Source organism: Helicoverpa armigera, chromosome 27 (assembly GCF_030705265.1).
Source record: "Helicoverpa armigera isolate CAAS_96S chromosome 27, ASM3070526v1, whole genome shotgun sequence".
NCBI classification, from domain to species: Eukaryota; Metazoa; Arthropoda; class Insecta; order Lepidoptera; family Noctuidae; genus Helicoverpa; species Helicoverpa armigera.
Genome location: NC_087146.1, coordinates 8177006 through 8199918, shown reverse-complemented (window position 1 = coordinate 8199918; position 22913 = coordinate 8177006). Strand labels below are relative to the sequence as shown.

General features: G+C 38.3%; 1 protein-coding gene across 1 annotated transcript; it reads right to left on the bottom strand.

The window, feature by feature from the left end:
- Window positions 1-1088: 1088 nt before the first annotated feature.
- LOC135118982 (homeobox protein ceh-19-like) lies at window positions 1089-22020 on the bottom strand. The gene is given in 6 exon segments (XM_064042240.1): window positions 1089-1391; window positions 1394-1817; window positions 2276-2318; window positions 2320-2394; window positions 2396-2420; window positions 21533-22020. Coding segments are annotated over 6 exon segments (966 nt in total). The 5' UTR covers window positions 21846-22020; the 3' UTR covers window positions 1089-1305.
- Between the last annotated feature and the right edge of the window lie 893 nt (window positions 22021-22913).

Sequence of the window (22913 nt, the reverse complement as noted above, 5' to 3'; positions counted from 1 at the left end):
AGTTTTATTTAACCATATCAGGGGCCCGATTCTCCTAATTTTACTTAAGCGACATACGATTCACGTTCGACTCGATTCGACTGAGATCCAATCACGACTCGATTACGATTGAAGCGTATGTGGAATTCCGCTATTTTTCTTTGAAATAAACGTTTTTATCCTTTTCTGTCATTCAATAATGAATCATTTTGTCTACAAATGATTTACGATTGCAAAATGATTGTACAGCAAACTACCGTATAGACTAAAATTAGTAGGTAAATTAAATACGCTCTTTTCGCCACCGAGACAAAATGTAAGCAGCTTGGATGATGACGAGAGACGATTCGCTATATGCCCTCCGAGTCACCAAAATGTTTGGGAGAACTATAACATGGGATCCAGGAATCGGGATGATGGAGGCGAACTTGGTGTTTTCACTTGTTCAAGGCATACTATACAAATACTACGATACTAATCTATACTTTAATTTAGTGTAATAAACAAGAAACAGATTTTTGTATCTTTGAAAGGTTCCGTAGGTATCTACTGAACCGATTCGAAAAATTCTTTCACTGTTGGGTAGGTAGATACACTATTCCCGAGAAAAATAGCATTTTATCGCGGGACGGGACGAAGTTTCCACGAGCAGGACGCGGGTGAAATTGAGGGAAAACAGATGGTGAGGTGAGAGAGGCAATAAGGCTGGAAAAGACGACATCAAATACGTACTTTGACAAATTCACAATGAAAACTTTATTTACGAATACTTAGAGCCGCCGTACACGGACTGCTTCAAGCAGTTGAGACCGACTGCTTAAAGCCGCGACCGCGCAGTGAACTATAGTCATTCATTCGCTGCCGTACACGACTGCTCGAGCAGTCGCGACCGCTTCAAGCCGTCAACTGCATGATGAAATTCCATCGTGCCGTCGACCGCTCGCGAGCGGTTGCGAGGCATACACCGACTGCTCGAGCCGTTGACTGCGCTAGAGCAGTCGACAGCTCTCCGACTTAATTGTTCTCTTAATTGCAAAATTGGATGAACCCAAAATTTTCTCTTTGACGTCACCGCCGTCGTCTCCGCCTGAGCAGGAGCAGCAAAGCAGTGCTTCCTCGTCAGTATCCATGACTCGACTGTGGTAGAAAATCAACTGCTCGAGCAGTTGGGTCGTAGCTCGAGCAGTCAACAACCGACAGCTCAAGCAGTCGACGCCGACCGCTCGAGCGGTCCGTGTATTTCACTCAGCCGCTAACTGCTCGAGCAGTCCGTGTACGGCGGCCCTTAAACCTACTGACAACCTTTTAAACAAAGTCTTACTTAAACTAAATACTGAAATTCTCTTCTAACCTTCTCAAATGGTCCACATTAGACTCTTGCGGTGGGCTGCTATGGCTTAAAATATTATTTTATACACATCCATACTCCTTTGAGCCATATTATTGTATACTTCTCTCGGCAAAATTCGACTTTGGGCGGGCATTTTGACATTGACATTTCCCGCCAAACTCAAACCGCGGTCCATGAAGACTCTTTCGTTCGGATACACACTAGGGTTTAGAAATGGGACCTCTGGCTTTGGTAGATTTCGAAACATGTTTGTTCTGTCTATTATTTGGTTTTGTGCGCTCATTGTATTGAGTGATTTCATCCATTGTTGCTGCTGTGTTGGTGGGACCCGGTTGGGGTAGTTGAAGATCCAGAGGCGATCGCCTACGAACATGGGCCGAGGGCTCACGATCCCGAGGCTGCTGTAATACTGTTGAGCAAGGAGTTCGATGTCGTTTGTGTATTTTCGTTTCCACTTCGTCCGGCGGTTTTGAAACCATATCTTTATCTGTAATCAAAATGATATTATAATATTAGTCTTGCTTCGAGAATACCTATATGAAATAGTTTGTTAGCTTCCGACGCCGACGGTAGATTTTGACATGAGCCTTCAGAACATTATACCTATACGCTAAGAAATAATGATAAAACTTATCATCGTCTGATAAATCCCAATTTTACGTTCCTTACAGATAAATCATTTGTAACCTATACCTATCTTCTCCTTCTCCTTAGTCTGACAAAATCATCAAAATTGATTCAGCCAAACGCGCACAATCATACATACAGATCAAACTGAGAACCTCCTATTTAAAGTTGGATGAAAACGTAAGTTAAACCAATCGTTTCTTATAATCTATAAACTGAACTGTCATCATGGATCGCTCCCATTATGTCAGGAACTTTAAATTAGTTCTAAGATAAAAAACGATGTATCAATCAAATAAAGTATATCTTTCTATCTACCTGTGTCTCAGTAAGCCGCAGCTGCCGGGCGAGTCTCCCTCGCTGCGACGGACAGGTAGCGGTTCTTCTCGAACTCTGCCTCCAGGCTCTTGATCTGCTGCGCGCTGAATGCCGTGCGCGCGCTTGCCTCGCGATGAACATGATCCTGGAACAATGGAGTTCATGATATTATTAATTACTTGCTTCTGCTAATGGTTTCGCCTGGGAACTTCAGTCTTCAGCTTGAACAAGGATAAAAGTAGGCCCTATAAATGGGCTATCTAACACTGAAAGATTTTTAAATCGGATAAGTAGTTGATGATATTAGCGTATTCAAGTAAAAAACAGACAAACTCTTCAGTTTATAAAATGTGTTAGTACCTACATAATAAGTAAATGTTGGGCTCTGTAGGTACCATCAGCTAACTTTTCTTACTAGATTCTGCCAGCGGTTTTGCCCGCGTCCCGCGGGAACTTCCTTACGAAGCTGGATAAAAGTATAAAGCTTTCTTCGATAACTGGGTTATGTAACAGTGAAAATTTTTTCAAACCGGACTAGTGTTTTCTGAGATTAGCGCGTTCAAACAAGCAAACTCTGCAGCTTTATAATATTAGTAAAGGTGACCCACAATGACTGGAAGTACTTTAATAGACTGGAATAGTTTTGGCCTCTTCAATGAACCAACGCGAACGCCGCAACTCATCAGAATATTTATAGTGTAGTAGATGCACATAAAGGGAGGCCTTTGCCCAGCAGTGGGACAGCATAGGCTAATTAAAAAAAAAAGATGCACATAACTATGATCCTGCCAATAGTTATCATTATTATGCTGATTGATTACAATTGTTCTATTTGAAGCCAAGCTCTTTTGGCAGGACAAGTAATTACCTAGTATTTAACGACTTTTCGGAGCTTCATTAATTGTTTCAAACGTCAATAATGACGTATTGTCCATCAACTACGTCAATACTAGAATAGGTTTCGTAAACTAATGATTGTACACTTAATTTATTACGGAAGTCATTCCGAACGGACACAGATATCGTGGCAGACATGACTTGTCGTCACCTTACAGCTATTTTCAATAAACACCTCCCTCTTTGAGTAATTAGTGGTAATATATCAACATGTCAAACTAACGTCCCGCCGCCATCTTGGAACTGTGAGCTGAGAGCGCCACGCTGAATATCCGAACGCGTTAATTAGCGCGCCAAAATAAATGTCATTTTATTTTTTACAGTTTTTAGTGGCGAGTTGTGGTTTTAAATGATGCTAACAATTTATTTTAAGTGGTTCAATAATGTGATCGTTTAGATGCAATTCAATTTTGTTCAGGGGCCCGATTCTCCTAAGTTAATAATGTCAAAATCGAATAGAAATGGAATTGCAATATGATCGCAATAGCAGTTTTAACCATATCGGACATTCTGCTACTAATAAAAGACCAATCGTATTCGATTAACATTTGATTGGTGTGCGATTGGTCTGCTATTTTGGTGATTTTGGTCTATACGGTAGTTTGCTGTACAATCATTTTGCAATCGTAAGTCATTTGCAGACAAAATGATTCATTATTGAATGACAGAAAATTATAAAACGTTTATTTCAAAGAAAAATAGCGGAATGTCACATACGCTTCAATCGTAATCGAGTCGGGATTGGATCTCAATCGAACCGAGTCGAACGTGAATCGTATGTTGCTTAAGTAATATTAGGAGAATCGGGCCCTGATACTAGCGCAGCCACTGCACCGGGTCTTTCTCATGGGCACCCTTGACTCTCAAAATTGTCATACATTATTAATTTCACATTAAAATCTAAGGGTTTTTAAAATGTGATGTTCACAAATTAAGCAATAAATAAGGCTGTAAAGGCAACGGACCCAGCCTTTGCACTGCGGGGCTGCGGGATTGTACGAAAGATTTACCTCGGCCCTGGGGTCCGATTCTCCTAAGTTAATAATGTCAAAATCGATTCGCAATATGATCGCAATAGCCGTTTTAACCATATCGGGCATTCTGCTACTAATAAAAGACCAATCGTATTCGATTGACATTTGATTGGTGTGGTCTGCTATTTTGGTGATTTTTTTCTATACGGTAGTTTGCTGTACAATCATTTTGCAATCGTAAATCATTTGCAGACAAAATGATTCATTATTGAATGACAGAAAAGGATAAAAACGTTTATTTCAAAGAAAAATAGCGGAATACCACATACGTATCAATCGTAATCGAGTCGGGATTGGATCTCAGTCGAATCGAGTCGAACGTGAATCGTAAGTCGCTTAAGTAAAATTAGGAGAATCGAGCCCCTGGTACACTGTGGGCTCCAGAAGGAACATGGTGGGTTTTAGTCAGTTAAGAGTGTTACATTTCCTCACGCTGCACCCACAGCGGGAGGGGTCATTTGATTGTTCCCCATCAAGAATGCCAAGCCTTCAAAGAAAGTCAACTACCTTTTTTTTTAACGACGTCAAAAATCATCAAGTGACCCTCCTGTGGTTTAGCAGCGGTGAGGGAGTGTGTGACTCTTATTGACTAAAAGCCGTCGTGTTCCGTCATAGGCCTTTATGTACCAGGGCCGCAGTATCTCTTTCGAACAACCCGCAGCCCCGGCAGGCCTTGCCCTGCTGGCCCCGCTGGGTTGCTGACATCTCTTTGAGGAGCGCGTGGAACAACGCGCGCCGTCGACACGGGTCTGTCGTCTAAGCAGACAGAGGGACGATGAGCCACCCGAACTCACCGCCCACAGACCCACGCCTACGGTGGCCGGGAGTCATCTCGCGACACCCGGCGCCCATGGTGTCTACCTCGTCCAGCGGCCACTTCTTATTATGCCTTAAAGTCAACTACCTAAGGCATAATAAGAAGTGGTGGAACGTCATTGGATGAAACAAGCCATATGTCTCCATTAATGGGTTCTAATTTTAAACGTAATTACAATGTATCTATCGTCTCGTTGTTCTCTCATCAAAAGGCATAAAATGAATGCTCTATTCATTTATCTATTGTCACTGCGAAAGATCTGCGTGTCATAGTGTCAAACGCTATTACATATCTACTTAGGCAAGTATTTCATTTTTTTATGCTATCCTAATTGTTCGGGATAAACAGGACGTGAAACCTTTTTAATGTAAAACCTGTAAACTAGAAACCTTTTTATGTCTGTATTTTGTTTTATCCTTTTTAAATTTTCTCTGTCAAACATATGTCTTTCGGAATATAACTCTGATGAAATTTTCACGAAGCATTTTTATTGATTTAACATGCAATCCTATTCATTGGTCCTTCGAGCCGGATAAAATAAGAAGAACTAATTACGGCCTACGTGAATTATTATTATTTGCAAGTCTTATTAAGTTTGTGAGACATTAAGAGTTGGTATTAACTTCTTTAACATTACAGTGTAATTAATACCGGTCTCCAAAATGACCGACAAGGAGTCAGTCAGAAAACGCGCGAGTTGCAAAGGTCGGTTGACAGCATTTACCAACTATGTCAACGAGTTGGATGAGTCATTGGATGCGTTACAGGTGTGCGAATTGCAACTACGTTTGGGTAAGATGGAAAGTTTATTTCACAATTTGACGAGGTTCAGTCGACCATAGAGTGTTTAGCTGATGATATCAATAGTCAACTACCGGAGCGTAACGAGTTTGAATCTAAGTATTATAAGATCTTTGCAAAGGCTCAAGAATTACTTACACGTAACTTGAAACCAACTAAGAATGAACCTTTGGAAAGTGATTATAGTTCAGCACAAACGCGTAATCGCAGGCTTGTTAAATTACCTACCATACAACTGCCTAAGTTTAGTGGTTCCTATGAGAAATGGTTGGAGTTCCATGACACGTTCTCTAGCTTGATACATTCTAATGATGATATTGATGATGTCAACAAGTTTCATTATCTTAAAGCGTGTCTCGAGGGATCAGCTGCTGTTGTGATCCAATCCATTGAGTTTTCCGCGAACAACTATGCTGTCGCATGGAAGATATTATGCGATCGCTATGACAACAAGCGGGTTTTAATAAACAACCATGTTGCAGCACTGTTCAACCTCGAGTTGGTTAAAAAAGAATCATCAGTAGCGTTAAAACGTGTCATTGATTCTGTAAATAAGAATTTGCGTTCACTGGAATCGTTAGGAGAGCCAACAGATCATTGGGACACACTGTTGATTCACATGGTATCAACCAAATTGGATGCTAAAACCTTTCGAGAGTGGGAAGAATTTAAAGGTAGGTTTGTTAAGGACAAGTCAGTTACTTTGAACATATTTTTTGATTTTTTGCGAAGCCGTGCAGATTTGTTAGAGACTATTGAAATGTCACAGAACAGTGCTAATAATTCATCTCTTTCTAACATTAAACATAAAAGCATGGTGTCTGTAACCAGTGCGCCAGATAAGCAGTCTAGTTCAGTTAAACATTGCCCGAAGTGTAGCGGTGAACATAATCTTAATAACTGTTCACAATTTTTAGGTCTTAGTAATGAACAGAGGTTGGAGTTACTACCACAATATAAGATATGTTTTAACTGTTTCCGTTCGGGTCATTATGCAAATCGTTGCAAAGCAAGCGGCTGCAACGTCTGCAAGCGCAAACATAACACTCTTATTCATATTTCTGATTTTAAAGCTAACTCGTCAATTGAACCATCAACCTCTATCGGTAACGACAATAACAGCAGTGAAGTTGCGAAGCCATTGCCCAATAACAACGTAACATTGTCGGCACAAGTCACGGCGAATGTGCGAAATAAAGGAGACGTTCTTTAGCCACTTCTTTGTTAAAACTCTATGATAGCAGTAACCGCGAACATCTTGGTCGTGCTGTTCTTGACAGTGGTAGTACGTGCTGCCTTATCACAGAGAAATTCTGTAATTCATTAAGTTTGCCGACTATTAAGGTTAGCGAGACATTAATTGGCATAAATAATTCCAACTCACTAATAAGTAAAATGTGTTGCGTTCCGATAAAATCATTGAATGAAAACTTTTCTGTAAATATTAATTGTTACATCTTACCTTCTATCACTGAAGAAGTGCCTTGTCGTCAACTTAATCTTAATGACATAAATATTCCGAGTGATTTATGTCTAGCTGATCCTCATTTTTATGCACCATCCTCCGTGGACTTAATTATAGGTGCAGATGTTTTCTGGGACATCTTGGGTACAGAAAAGATAAACCTCGGTATAGGTAAACCGGTACTATTTGAGACTAGACTAGGTTGGATAGTTTCAGGCCCTATGGTTAATAGTGGTCAAGTGTCGCGTTCACCCTCATTAATTTGTAATTTTACAAATATTCATCATTCTGAAGCTAATGTTTTACAGAATGACTCAAGTACCGATGACATCCAAAACCGTTTAATGCGTTTTAGGCAGCTTGAGGAAGTTAGCCATCAGTCATCAGTACATTATCTAGAAGAAAAAATGTGTGAAGAGCACCTTATTAGAAACATTCCGTGTCTGAAAGATGGCCATTTTTGTGTTAGATCAACGGTAAAACAATCACATTATAACTTAAGTCACTCTGAACATAAATCTAAGCAGTGTTTGCTTTCATTAGAGCGTAGCGTTCAGAGTCAGACATCATTTAGCATTCGTTATTGTGATTTTATGAAAGAGTATTTAGAGTTAAAACATATTTCTTTATGTGCACCTGATCCACAGAAGGTTGCATATTTAATAGCTCATCATGGCCTTATCTGTGAAAGTACTTTTACTACTAAAGGACCCGTTGAGCTGGCTTCAGCTGGTGTGCCATTACATAAATGGAAATCTAATACTCTTCAAGTATTACCCGATCATATAGGTCATTCTTCATTTAGTTTGAATATTGGTTCAATAGAACCTTGTAAAAGCTGGCTTACTGAGCCTGACGTCTTAGTATTTTCATTAAATCCCAATATTAATAAAGTCATGACAAAGCGTGGAAATTTTTTACAGTTGTTCAAATTTTTGATCCACTGGGTCTATTAGCTCATTGCATTATTGTCATAAAACCCTCATGCAAAAGCTTTGGGTAGTTAAATTGGGATGGGACGATGAGCTGTCGTCTGAAATATTCAGAATTTGGTCCAAGATCTTACGCGACTTACCATTATTAAATGCATTGAGGGTTCCACGGATCGTACTATGTGACCTTTTAACTGACCCAACGATTGTTTTAAGTTGGATTAAAATGTTGCCAATAAAGTTACAACCTTTTGTACGTAACCGTGTCGCTGAGATATTGGACAAGACTGCGGTCTGCTCTTGGAGACATGTTCCCACAGACTTAAAACCAGCTGACCATATTATATCATGTGGAACAGATGTAACTTCTTTGCAATCTTTAGATTTATGGTGGCCAGGCCCTGAATTTTTACGATATGTCTCTAAATGGCCTGATGATCCAACATTTGCAACGAAAAACTTCCCGAAATTAGGTCCGAAGTTTCTCTACTTACAAATAAAAATTCTCGACCATTTTTGTAGACTTTCATAGTTTTTAAACTTCACTACACTCAAACGGTCGGTTGCATACGTATTTACATATTTTACGTATTTACAGATTTATAAGTCGTTGTAAAAAGAGAAGTTATCTAAACATCTATTTCTTACCACTCATGAGTTAAAACAGGCTCTTCGTGTTGTTATACGAAGCTCACAAAAGGTATCATTCCCGAATTCGCACTGTTATTGAATAAAAGGAACTACCCAAAAGAGTCCCTCAAATAAGTATAATGTGTTTTGGACGACCAACATTTAATTCGTGTTGGAGGTCGTCTTGATAATCCTCAAATTGCTTACGATAAAAGCATCCATTATTATTACAGTCCACTCATGTCGTTACACGATTATTATTTGAATTTATGCACAAAAACTTATGCATGCTGGACCGCAGCTCTTACTCGCGTCCATAAGAGAGAATTTCTGGCCAATTGGTGGTAGACGATTAGCTAAATCAATTTATAAGAAATGTATTGCTTGCTGTCGTACACAGGGACAGGTAATTGCTCCTCTGATGGGTAACTTGCCACAAAACCCTTTGATTTCGGGAGGTTACCCTTTGAAACAGTAGGTGTAGATTATGCTGGACCTATTATGTCAGCCACTAGGCAGGGACGTGGATGTCGTCTTACGAAAGTGTACATTGTTCTTTTCGTGTGCTTTACGACTAAGGCTGTACACATAGAGTTGGCAGGTGATTTAACAAGCAGCAATTTTTATCAGTTTTGCGTAGGTTTGTTTCGCGAAGGGAAAACCTAAACACTCTGATACTGGGACCTCGTTTGTTGGTGCTTATCACGAACGTGGTAAGTTTTAAAGGGTAGTTGCGATTCGTTATCCGGTGAGTTATCAAATGGAGACATTAACTTTCATTTTATCCCTCCTTATTCCCGGCACTTTGGAGGTCTTTCGGAGGTCGGTATAAAATCTGTTAGGTATCATTTAAAAAGAGTACTGGGCAATTGTAATCTGACATATGAGGAGTTGAACACTGTATTAGTCCAGATCGAAGCTATACTGAACTCTCGCCCACTCACACCACTCTCTTCGAACCCTAACGACTTGTCGCCGCTTACGCCTGGACATTTTTAATTGGACGACCGCTGACATCACTTCCATCTTCAAACCTCGAGGACCGATCGTTGATTCAGTTAACCCGATATCAGCGTATAGAGCAACTTCGTCAGCACTTCTGGTCACGATGGTGTAAGGAATATGTGTCGGAGCTCCAGCAACGAACGAAATGGCGATCCTGCACAAATCCATTAGAAAAGGCACTCTTGTGTTCATTAAGGAGGACAGGGTACCTTCTTTAAAGTGGTGCCTGGGCCGAGTCACAGAGGTGTTCCCTGGACATGATGGCATCAGTCGTGTCGCGGACATCATGATTTCAAGCGGTGATGTGGTTCGTCGGGCTTTCAGCAAGATATGCCCTTTACTTATAGCTCACTCGGAAGATTCTGGTTGAGAGTCGAGCTCTCAACGCCCGGGGATGTTCGGGATAAACAGGACGTGAAACCTTTTAATGTAAAACCTGTAAACTAGAAACCTTTTTATGTCTGTATTTTGTTTTATCCTTTTTAAATTTTCTCTGTCAAACATATGTCTTTCGGAATATAACTCTGATGAAATTTTCACGAAGCATTTTTATTGATTTAACATGCAATCCTATTCACTAATTATATCTATGCCTGTACTGACTGTCTATAGCTGTAGTGTCGGTCTTTATCTAGATAATATTTTTTAACAAAACTAGATTATTTTGCAAACAATGATTCTTTAAATAACTTTTTAAGTGAAAACCTCATAAGTGTGGAAAACTTAACTTTTCAGGATCATGAAGTGGGATGTTTTACGAAGTTTTCTTCATAGAAACAAAATAAAATCAATAATTGCATTTTCGTGTTTTCATCACTCTAAGATGACAATATAATGTCGACCAAAGACCATTAAAAGAGATTTATTTAGCTCGAAATACTTAGGAGCTACACGATTCTAAAAATATTTCACGTTTAGATAGCCTAGGTATTTGTTGAGGACGGCAATTATTTTAGAGGTACAGGTACGTAAAATAGTTCACTCGGAACGCCGGCAAAACGGCGGGAAAAGCCGGTAGCTTTAACAAAGAAACACCGCAATTTCATCACTTATAACTGGAATGGACCAATTTACAGAAATAAAATGAAAAATTAGAATTTATAGCACAAATAACGTTTCAGATAAGATCAGTAATGACAAAATAAATCTCTGAAACGATTTGATAAGTGCTAAAATGGGATATAATATTTAAAATTATAGATCATCTTGCTTTTAAAATGTTTCACAATAGTTGGAACTGGGACATTTTGGATTTTATTGGGCTTTCAGTGATTTCTGCGGTTAATACGGGTTGAAAAGACTAGAAAATAATTAGGCTTATTATATTCCTGGTGACTAATAACTTAAAAGTCGACAAATGTTGGCAACAAATAAAATAACTTGCCAGCGATTAAATATTTTCGCGACTATTATAATATGTAAGGTTCAAAATTAAGGGTATTATAAAACTAAAACTAGCAGCTGCGTTTGGGTAGCAAATAAACTATACCAGTCGATTGAAATATTAGGTGAGGAGCTATTTATAATGACTTGGCGACTAATAATGTTAGTTGGGTGGCAAAGATAATATGTTACCAACTATTTCGTGCCGACTAAAACCCAATTTCAGGCTTCGCTTTACGGATAGCTCTAAATATTAAAAGGAGTACAATAAAAGGAATAAGAGTTAATTATTAATATTGTGTATCATAATTTCATGAAAACGGCGGAAGGTGCGGTGGTATTATCTCACTTGGCGCACTATGAAGATGGTAGAATTTAATTTGGATTCATTTTATTTAGCATATTGCCATTTATAACCTTCAATTAAAAAACATTGTATTAAAATTGAAGTTAGTGACGAAAACGCTGCAAAACCGACTCCATGTAGTCTTGTCTGCCCTACCCTAGAGTGCAATTCAAAACCGCGTAGGCGCGGAGGGCGAGGCGGCCTGCGAGCTGAGGCGCAGGTAGTTTTAAGGCTCGCCGCTGCGGCTGAGGCAGCAAGCCGAAGCTGCGGTGGTGAGCGTGAAAACCATCTGCGACGATAAGCTCGCATGGGACCGCCGGAGCCCGCAGCGCCGGAGCCGTGACAGAAGTCATGCTTGCTGCATGTTGCATGCTTACTTCCATGCTATTTACCTATAATTTTGAAAATAACAGCCGCAAAATATTTTTCTTCATGCCATTTTAGACTTTATTTAAAGCTATTAAAAAGTCGCACAATATATTTATAATATGAGCTAGTTTATATTTATTCTTCATCCAAACAATTTTAAATAGAACCTGATTTGTATTATTTATGAATGCCCATTTTCTATTTTATTGTCATCATTAAGCTTTCTCTTAGATATTAATTCAGTCGCCAAAGAAAAACTTGATGCTAGTTTAAATTAAAACGGACCTCATAACTGATATATTAATATGCTACCTTTCACTTATTATGATACTCCTTTTAGCTGCCAACCCATTATAAATGGTACCCACTCTATTATTTTTAAAACCTATATTCGTTTTACTTAGTCGCCGCGTTAAATACATGCCAAATAATTATACTAAAGCTTGGGTTTCCTAGGAAGCGGTGCCGTCAAATAGCGGCCGTCTTATTACGGACGCAAATAGACGGTCGTCTTTACGGTGATTACATGTGGAAAGTTCCACGGCCGTTTTAACACACCGTCATGAACTTTTGTTAGTTGTATCATACTTACTAACCTGTTTTATTTAATATTTCTCAAATTTCACAACACCAATTCTGTTTTAGTTGACTTTTCTATAATCTTTACTTTTATGTTAGATATTGCCTTCGTGGTTTCGAACGAAATCTATTAAAATTTCGTCGTCCTCGCTGTTCCAAGAGTTGTAACAAATTTTGACGTTGTTCCGAAAAAAACACAAATACGTAGATATTAAAAAGCTTCACCGCTTTCAATAAAACGTTCACCAAACTATCTGACACCGTCAAGACGGCCGTCATGCAAATGGCGGCACCGCTTTGAAGTTACGGCGTCAGTTACCGCTCTCTAGGAAACCACCCCATTTTGTTTACATAGACAACGTTCTGGTGATGTCTTTCACCGCTGTATTACGGTCGCTATATGACGGCACCGCTTTCCTAGGAAACCAAAGCTTAAGCAACGTAAGTAATAGGCGTGTTAGAATCTTATTTACCAGCTTTTATTTAAAACATTTTACATGGATATGCAGGTAGGGAGTATGTTTTCCTTAAGTCAATCATTTGAGAAATTCTATTTAGTTATAGTAGGTATTTAAGATACATCAAAATAAATATTCAGTATTAAGCCCTTGTTTACAAAATAATGTATCCGAACGCATTTAAACATCCAACGTCAAACATTTTCAAACACCGAACACGTTTCCAGACTCCATACATCAAATCGCGCGCAATAATGTAGAAAGTAAATTAATTAGCGCCTAAAATAATCCCATTGCCGTCAAAACGAGCGTCGTAACACGCATGCAAACCACTGCGACACTGGTAAGGCAATTAATGTCAATTTATCCTCGCTTGTCAACGCTTCATGTCTTTGTTTCCCGCCATTGTGAACCCGCGCCATTTTATTTACCAACCAATTAGTCTATTGACACTCTTAACGCGTTTAAATAAAGACTATTTTCCAAAACATAAGTGATGAAAATAGATTGGTTCATTCTCTATGACGTTTGAGTCGTTCGGATACACACCCATCCGTTGTCTGGTAATAGAATTTTACAGCTTTTAATGAGCCCAGGCCACTTACTAAATTTCAGTCGTGAGACGTTTCTTTTCATGTTTTTCCTTTTTTAACCCCGACGCAAAACGACGGGGTGTTATTCTAACGGGTGAATAATTACGGGGAGAAAGATTTAGCTAACGAGAGCCGGGACGCGTGGAGATTTATCTTTTCGTAACAAATTTAGAAAATGAGACATCACTGCGTGGTTAACGGTTGTATAAGTGTAGGGCTGTCAGTTTACTCAAAATATTTGACGTTTTATGAACATAGTGATAGATTGCCGGTTCGGGATTAACATGTTTTGTAATTTGTCTTTTGGAAAAATCTTCACCTAACTAAGATGCACAGAAGAGTTTTAATTGGTTGTAATAAAGCGAGAAAGCTTAAAAATAGTATTTTTAAAATCTACATAAAATATTTAAGCGGGCGAATTGAGAACTTCCTTCGTTTCTTTTGGGAAGTCGGTTAAAGAACAGTCAGGGGAAAAATAACGTCTACATAAAAAGTTTGCAATAGGTACTGTCATTTGCATGCGAAATCATAAAACTCAAACGACTTGCTAATTATTTTCCATTATTTTTCATAATCCTGTAAATGTTTATAAGAAAGAAGCGCCCTATTCACGTATGTGTGTGTAAACTTATAAATCGTTTTGTTTGCAAACGTGTGAGTGGAACGCGGAAACCAATTCAAACGGCTAATTCGAGCCGCAATTGCTCGAACAAAATGTCCAGAGGCGCTTTATAGTTGGCAGATCGTAAATAAATTAGCATTTTATTACGTTTTTAGTTTAAAACTCGTTACAACGAGTTATTGGCATTGTCACTGAAAAAATCCTGTGATATTTTTTTATTAAAACTTCTGTTTTACTACGAATTTCAATTTATGGGTTTGTTTGTATTTCATTGCCTGATTATTACGCGAAGTAAAATTTGAGATGAAAAGTAAACTTTTTTGAAGCAATATTTACACGACTTTTAATTTTATGAAACAGGGGACAGTAAGTTGACAATATTCGAATTAGGTAGGTACCTAGTGATTTGATCACAAGTGGTAGGTACCTCTATTAGATCGCGGTTTCTTAAACTTTTGCAGTCACGGACCTCTTTCACAATTTAAACAATTCCACAGACCCCTGTCAGAAAATATTTTGAAAATAAGAAAAACCTTCATAGCTTTGCGCCACCCAATCTACATTGCGTCTCGACGTTTTACAATGCAATTTAGTGAATATGTTTACTCTCTACCTACAAACTGACCTACTGCGGACCAGTGGCGGATTTACAAACTTGCCGCTAGTAGGCCATTCAATTTTGCCGCCTCTAATGATTGTGAACTTAACTTAATGATATTTCTGTCAGTTACTAGATTATTTTGCAAGCCTCTATGTAGGTACCGAAGAGTTTAATGTTAACAAGTTTATATGACAGCGACTTTGAAGCGTAACTTTTCAACTGTAACTTTTAAACGGCTCAATCGATTTTCATCAAACACAGAAAAAACTAAATTGAAATCGGTTCATTCGTTCGGGTGCTATGATGCAGTGGCGACGTAGCATCGGTAGTACCAGGGCGGACTACCTATTGTGCAGCCCCAAAAAACGACAAATGTAAAACTTTTCTGTTCCAAAACTCAATAATTTTGTACCAAAACGAGTAAAAATACCGCCGTAAAGTGAAAAGTCGCGAGCGAAGCGAGCGAATTTTTTAGTTTTGGTACACAAAAATATCTACCCAAACAAGAGTGGAAATAAAGCACTGCAAAGAGAAGAAGCCGCGAGCGTAGCGAGCGAAATTTTGATGTTTGGGACGCAATAATACGTAAAGAAATCAGAAAATAGCCACTGTCAAGTGAACGGCGCGAGCGCAGCGAGCGCGAAATTTTGAGTCTTGGAACACAAAATACTCAAACAAGTTTGAAAAACCAGTGCAAAGCAGTGGCGGATTTACAAACTTGCCGCTAGTAGGCCATTCAATTTTTGCCGCCCCTAATGATTGTGAACTTAATGATATTTCTGTCAGTTACTTACTAGATTATTTTTGCAAGCCTCTATGTACCGAAGAGTTTAATGTTAACAAGTTTGTAGTACAAAAACAAACTAAATTGAAATCGGTTCATTCGTTCGGGTGCTATGATTCAGTGGCGGCGTAGCATCGGTGGCACCGGGGCGGACTACCTATTGAGCACCCCAAAAAACTACAAATGTAAAACTTTTCTGTTCCAAAATCAATAATTTTGTACCAAAACGAGTAAAAACCGCCGTAAAGTGAAAAGTCGCGAGCGAAGCGAGCGTAATTTTAGTTTTGGGTCACAAAATACCTACCCAAACAAGAGTGGAAACAAAAGTACTGTAAACAGAAGAAGCCGCGAGCGTAGCGAGCGAAATTTTGATGTTTGGGACGCAATAATACGTAAAGAAATCAGAAAACAGTCACTGTCAAGTGAAAGGCGCGAGCGCAGCGAGCGAAATTTTGAGTCTTGGAACACAAAATACTCAAACAAGTTTGAAAAAACCAGTGCAAAGTGAAAAGCTGAGAGCGCAGCGAGCGCGAAATTTTCGAGTTTTGGGACACAAAGTCCTCCACCTCATAAACAGCTTAGAAATCGTCAGTTTAGAGCGTCAGTTGTTTTGCTACTTCGGTGCTTTAGCTTTTGTTAGATTGAGGACTCAAAAGCGCAGAACAAACCAGGAATGATGAAAAATCGCGAGCGAAGCGAGCGGATTTATTTAATTTTATTGAAACGCTATTAGAATATTTTAAAATTCATGATCACCTAAGTATATATTACAGTTTATTAATTTGCGTTAATTAATCGTTTATTTATATATGGATTGTGTACTCATATATACTCAATTATAAAAAACCTGTAAAAAAATGCTGAATTTGCCGCCCCTCTAAATCTGCCGCTCTAGGCACTGGCCTACTTGGCCTATTGGTAAATCCGCCACTGGTGCAAAGTGAAAAGCTGAGAGCGCAGCTAGCGCGAAATTTTTCGAGTTTTGGGGCACAAAAGTCCTCCACTCTCATAAACAGCTTAGAAATCGTCAGTTTAGAGCGTCAGTTGTTTTGCTACTTCGGTGCTTTAACTTTTGTTAGATTGAGGACTCAAAGAGCGCAGAACAAACCAGGAATGATGAAAAAGCCGCGAAACCGCGAGCGAAGCGAGCGGATTTTATTCTATTTTTATTGAAACGCTATTAGAATATTTTAAAATTCATGATCACGTATGTACCTAAGTATATATTACAATTTATTAATTTTGCGTTTATTAATCGTCTATTTATATATGGATTGTGTACTCATATACTCAATTATAAAAACCTGTAAAAAATTGCTAAATTTGCCGCCCCTCTAAATCTGCCGCTCTAGGCACTGGCCTACTTGGCCTATTGGTAAATCCGCCACTGCTGCGGACCCCTAATACGCATGCCGTGGGTTCGTACCCAAAGAAACCCTGTATTAGTAGATCATTGTTTAAAAGACTTAAACAGAAAGAGAACATTTGTTTTAGAACACAAGGATACACTGGAATGAAGTTACTGCTTATGTTATCCAGTATTCCTCTCAATTTACCAACATTTCGACGATTCTCCGATGTTGCAAGACAGACACTCAGAAAGCAAGACCACGGACCACCCGAGCAGCCGAAAAATTATAAAAGTTTTCATTTCATGTAAACAAGAAAATCATTAATCAAAACTCTCTCAGTTTCGTTACAGTATTGATGAAAAACGGACTGTGTCAGCTGTCTCCTTGCGTAGAATGAAACGGTTTGAAGAAAATCTGTATGAAAAATGGATTTTAGATTGTTTTTCTGCTTATTCTACAATTTGTTGGAATTTATTTAGTGAAAATTACAGTTTTGCTTAGGTAATAAGAAGCTAGATAGGTATTAAATAGGTAGTTGCAGCTCTTAATATGATTTACTGAAAAATGAGCAACGACTTTAAAAATAAATTCATTTGTCATATTGGACCTTTGCACCTCCTTATTTTTCTGCATTTTCGCAGAAATTTATGAATTGCCTACCTATTACCTACTTCTTCGTACTAAAAGTAAAAGCTCCAAAAGTTTTAATACTTATGTAAGTAATTTGTTTGTAGCATTTTATTTAAATTCCCCAGTTGAAATAAATAACTATTAATTTCAGAACCGATATTGATGACTTATGCCAACGAATCGTTTGCCCCTATTTAACATCTAAATATTTTTAGGGGTGATATTTTAGAATTATGAAGTTGTATCCGAACGCACCAACAGATTAATTGGCGCCAAAATATACGAACCGCGGGAGCGTGGCGTGGCGTCAAATGGCGCGGGAAGGCGTCAATTGCTTTACTTTTATCTTTTATATTAATTATGTTGCTTCAAATTACAGGCTCGCGTTTCTGTGATTTATTTGTTTGTTACGAATAGCGTTCAGTTTGAAATTGTATATTTTTGATTTATTTTGTCGCCGGAAGGAGTAATTATATGTGTCAAAGTTTTCAACTTAGATACTTTTATCTTTGAGTTAACCATTAACAATTTTGTTTGAATAGTCAGTAACACCTTATTATAGTACTCTGTGGTCAGTAATGTTACCTAAAGCGTCTAGGGTTCGTGAGTTTTTATTTGAATAGCAACAAATGGTGCGATAATTAAGGATATTCTAACAACGGGGTTGATATATCCATGCAGATAAAACCCTGAATTAAATAAATAAAAATATGTTCTAACGGTGAGTTGCACCATTTAACTATAAACTATAACGATATAACATAACCATTTACAGTTGCCAAATCGGGGATTTAGGTAACCAATTCGGCGATCAGTACACGGATCGTTATGGTTTGGTTATCGCTATAGTAAAATAGTGCAACTCACCCTAATGAGCAACATATTTATATGGAGAACGAATAGAGTAGGCGACAGTATTCAGCCTTGAGGAACACCAGCAGTTACCGACGAGGAGTCAGTCAGAACATTCACTGTTCACAACAACATTTGTACTTCTGTCAGTCAATTATGCTGGCGCTGTTCACATAATATTTTGGGAAAGCGATAAGAGCACCTTTGAAATAAGTATTATGTGCATGACGTGGTCGAAGGCTTTGCTAGGTCCAAGTTGACCGCCGAGGTTTCTCCGTTAGGCTGAATTGCCATGGTTGGCGGATCAGACAGAAGATCACAAGTCGTACCCTTGTCAAAACCGTACTGTGAAGCTGATGAGGCTGTTCCAACATAAACGTCCGTTTTCTTTAAATCAACTGTTTACTTTGAAATATCTCGGGAAGCCCATGAGAAGGGGCCTTCGAATGTCCGATGTCCAAGTAGACCACTTTTTATTTGTCTGGATTGCCGTGCTTGGCGTATCATTCAAATGATCACCAGTCGATCCACCCTTGCCAAAATTACATACTGAGGCTAAGAAGCTGATTAGCTGTTGTTCCAACATCCTAAACGTCCGTTTTCCTCAAAAACTCTTTGCTTTGAAAATTAGTTCTGAAAATACATAGTTAGACCTTTCGGTAATTTGAGCCTAAGAGCCTGAGGCCTACTTCATCTGTTGCATTTGGAAAAGGACGCTAAGCGCTAAGGCTGCTATTTGCCAATGTGTGTTAGCAGTGAATAGTCAGATCCAGGAAAGTCTTAGATCAGTAAAGAATCCATTCTGTAAGAAAAGTAGCTGTAGTAGTTAACTTCGGAGGACTCTACGTCTGTTAAGTACTTAAAAAATGCGTTGATTCTAGTTCTTTGTATAATTAGTTTTTGAATGTTCTAAACGCACGTAACGGATCATTTATCGGCTGAAACAACTAACAAAATATTTGTAAATCTAAATTCTACTGCTTACATTACTGTTATAGCCTGAAGCGAAGTCGCCGACGCGGTTTTACCTAGAGGCACTGCATTGCTAATACACGCGCCCTTTTGTACGGACCTTTCGGGAGTTTGCTTCACGTAGTTTCAGGCCTAAGACCACAAGTAAAACTCATATTTAGGTACTCCTGATAAAATAGCTCATTAAATTATCTAAGACATATTGAAGAGGTAAGATTTATTGAAGAGGTTGGCTGTAAGAGAACCCAACACTGGGTTAAGCTCGCCGTTGTGCATAATCTCTCTACTATCTGTTTGTCAAAATGTGTTTATGTGTGCAATAAAGAATAAACTAAGACTATAGATATGTAGGGTGCCAGCTAGGCTCTGCATGGGCTTTCCCGACAAATTGCACAAAGCACAACACATTTTATGCTGCACCAACTAGATCATTTTAAATCTTCTTAAATGACTTTTCGGTTCCTAAACACATAAAAATAAAGGAGCTCACAGTATATTAGTCCATAATTTGAAACGGCAAGCCACGGCAAAAATATAAACAAATATATTATTATTTGACATATATATTATTTGACAAACTAGATGGATGAATGCGGAACGCTGAAGACCGTAAAACTGGTAAGTTTCGAAACTGCGACCTGACCAATTTGATCACGACCACCTTCTGAATCCTCTCTATCCTTAGCTTTATTTTATGTCTTTCGATATCATTAAAAAACAGTAAGTATCCATTAATGTTTTGCCAGTTTTTATGGGATGCTTTTAGGGAGAGTGGGGAATTACGGACGCGGGGTAAATACGGACTAGCAAGTATCTACTCATTCAATCCCCGCGGCAGCCCGGTGCTGTCATCTGTTTCTTTCCACCATTTTAGTGCCACGCAAAACTTACGACACCCGGCTGCGCACAGTTTCAAAGGTAGATAAAATTTAAAAAAGTGTATATTGATCTAATTTTTAGTGTTTTACAATTCGAGGGACAGGTCTGTATATGAAGTGATGGTAAAAAGTGATATTTTCTATGGATAGCTTTGTCAATGGAGTTTGAATCGCCAATGTTTGTTTTTATGAAATGTTTTCATAATCTACAAATTTCTCTCTTTGATTTAGAAATACCCAGTTGGGTTAATTGCGGACAAGCCTCGCGGGGTAAATACGTACGTCCGCAATTACCCCTGATTAGAAAACTATTATGAAATTAATCAATAACTACTCAATACTCATTTTTAGATGCCTAAGAAAAAATCGAATCATTACAAAAGCTGTGCAAGAAATAAAGACCAGTAGATAACTTTGCGTCAGGCGGAAGAAAAATATGGTATTCCCAGAGCTACTTTGTTTGACATGTTGATTACTTTTACATTTATTGTCAGGAAAAGCACAGTGATCCACCCGCCGAAGACTGGATTATGTGTTCAAAGTGTAGGTAACAAGTGGGCTCATGAGAACTGCACTGCAGGAAGTTCTTCTAAAGGCTTTACTTGTGATTTTCGTCAGTGATGTAGACTTAGTCCGTAAATACCCCATGCTGTCCGTAATTAACCCAGGGTCAGTCCGAATTTACCCCGAGCGCTACGGGTAAATACGGACTGACAAGGTTTTGTTTTTGCTAAAAATATTATACTTATTGATTGATCTCGTATAATAAGTATAATTGTTTTGGTAGACAAATAACTAAAGATTGATAATTAATAAAGACAGACTGATAATTACTAATAGTACTTATGTTGTGCATTATTTCCCTTCAGCGTCCGCAATTCCCCACTCTCCCTATACCTATTAATTGAATAAAATAACTTTAAAAGAAAGAGCATGAAGTTAAATAATGTTTACTGAAATTGTCACACTATTAGGAATAGAAGAGACGAATTTATTTACTAACCACATTTCCAAATATGTATTTACATTTAAATTAAAAACCTAAAACTAATAACCGTCAAAATTCGTCCCCATCGCTGTCGACTTTAAAACTTTTTCAAGCATCGACAAAGAAAAATTAAGAAAAATATTCTGTAATTATATATCTTCCTATTTTCAGAAAGTAATTCATATCCTAGATGCTGCACTATATTTCCAAAAATATTAAAGCCTTTGGATCTATAATCCTTCGTTAATTAATATTATAAAATAAATTACCTGATTGTTGATAATCAGTAGACTTAATATTGAGGAACTCTTGCGCATCGCCGACGGTCGAACTCTCAACGTCGACATTTTCCGAACTATTGCTGCTTGCATCATCGTCAGAATCGATATTTTCAGTCACATCACTAACAAAATTGCTTTTTAATTCACAATTCACACCACTAGTCGAAGCATTTGCATCATTTGCAAAATCAGTCTGTTTTTCGAATTTATCTGCCAATAAATTTTCAATTGAAAACGGTAGCTTAGTTTCAGATTTTTCTGTTTTTATTTCGTCAACGTCCATTGTTTCCGAAGGATCCATTTTAGGTATTTTATTTATTTAATTGTTTATTTTAGTCAACGTGTGCTCGGCAGGAGTCTGAGGGACATTTTGAATTACACTTTAAGCACTGCACTATTACGAAGTATCTCACTCAGGGACATAATTTAAACTAATAAGAAAGTTTCACGATGCGTTTTGTCAATTCGTCCGCTGAAACGGCTGCGGACGGAATGTTAACTACCTCTTTTGAAAAACATAATCGTATCTCAACATCTTCTTGCTTGAACCACCTTTGTTCCAATAGATATAAGGTTGAAAATCGTTTAATTATCAAATTAGTTATATCTGGCAGTGGTGCGACTGATCCGAATGAAGATTGAGAGCCTTTACTAATGGGCGTCTTTCTGGATGACAGTATTTTAAACGAAATCACAGTCAAATCTCACTCTTATGTGGGAGATAAAGAGTTGATAATTAGGTGTAAGATCTTAAACGATGCAAATAGCTCATGAAGATCCACAAAGTTATAATTAGAGTTGGACCAATCACCGACCGGGGGCGTGGCGAGAGCGCGTCGCGTTGCGTACGAGCACTCCTTGTACATCAAACGAAGATTTATTTAAGGAGTCCGTTGATATATGCGCGGAGTCATTAATTCTGATAATTATTTAGTTAGTTTGTTTAATTGGACTAGTCAGATGGCCGCTTATATTAGAACCGAGAGAGTCTCCATTGATTTATTGTTCTAGATTCTGTAATGTCGGGACTCGGGACGGTTTTCATTATGACTTCTTAATTTTGCCGTTAATTGTTTTGAATTTTGAAATTGTTAATTTATGTTTTGTTAGCTGATTTGTGTTTTAAATGTGTAAGTTATAGGATTAGGAATTAGAATGCTAATCACAATTTAAAGTGAGCATTTTGGGAAACAATTATAATGACAGGAAGCGGTTTCTTCTTGATAAACGAAGATAGTGGTATCTTCCAGAACCGGCTCTTTAGCGGTTAGTATTGCTTGAATTACTTAATTCCTATTTTGTACTCTAGGTCTAACTTGCCGGGAGTTTGCTTTGGTCGAAGAAGTTTTTAGACAGTAATAGTCTGACA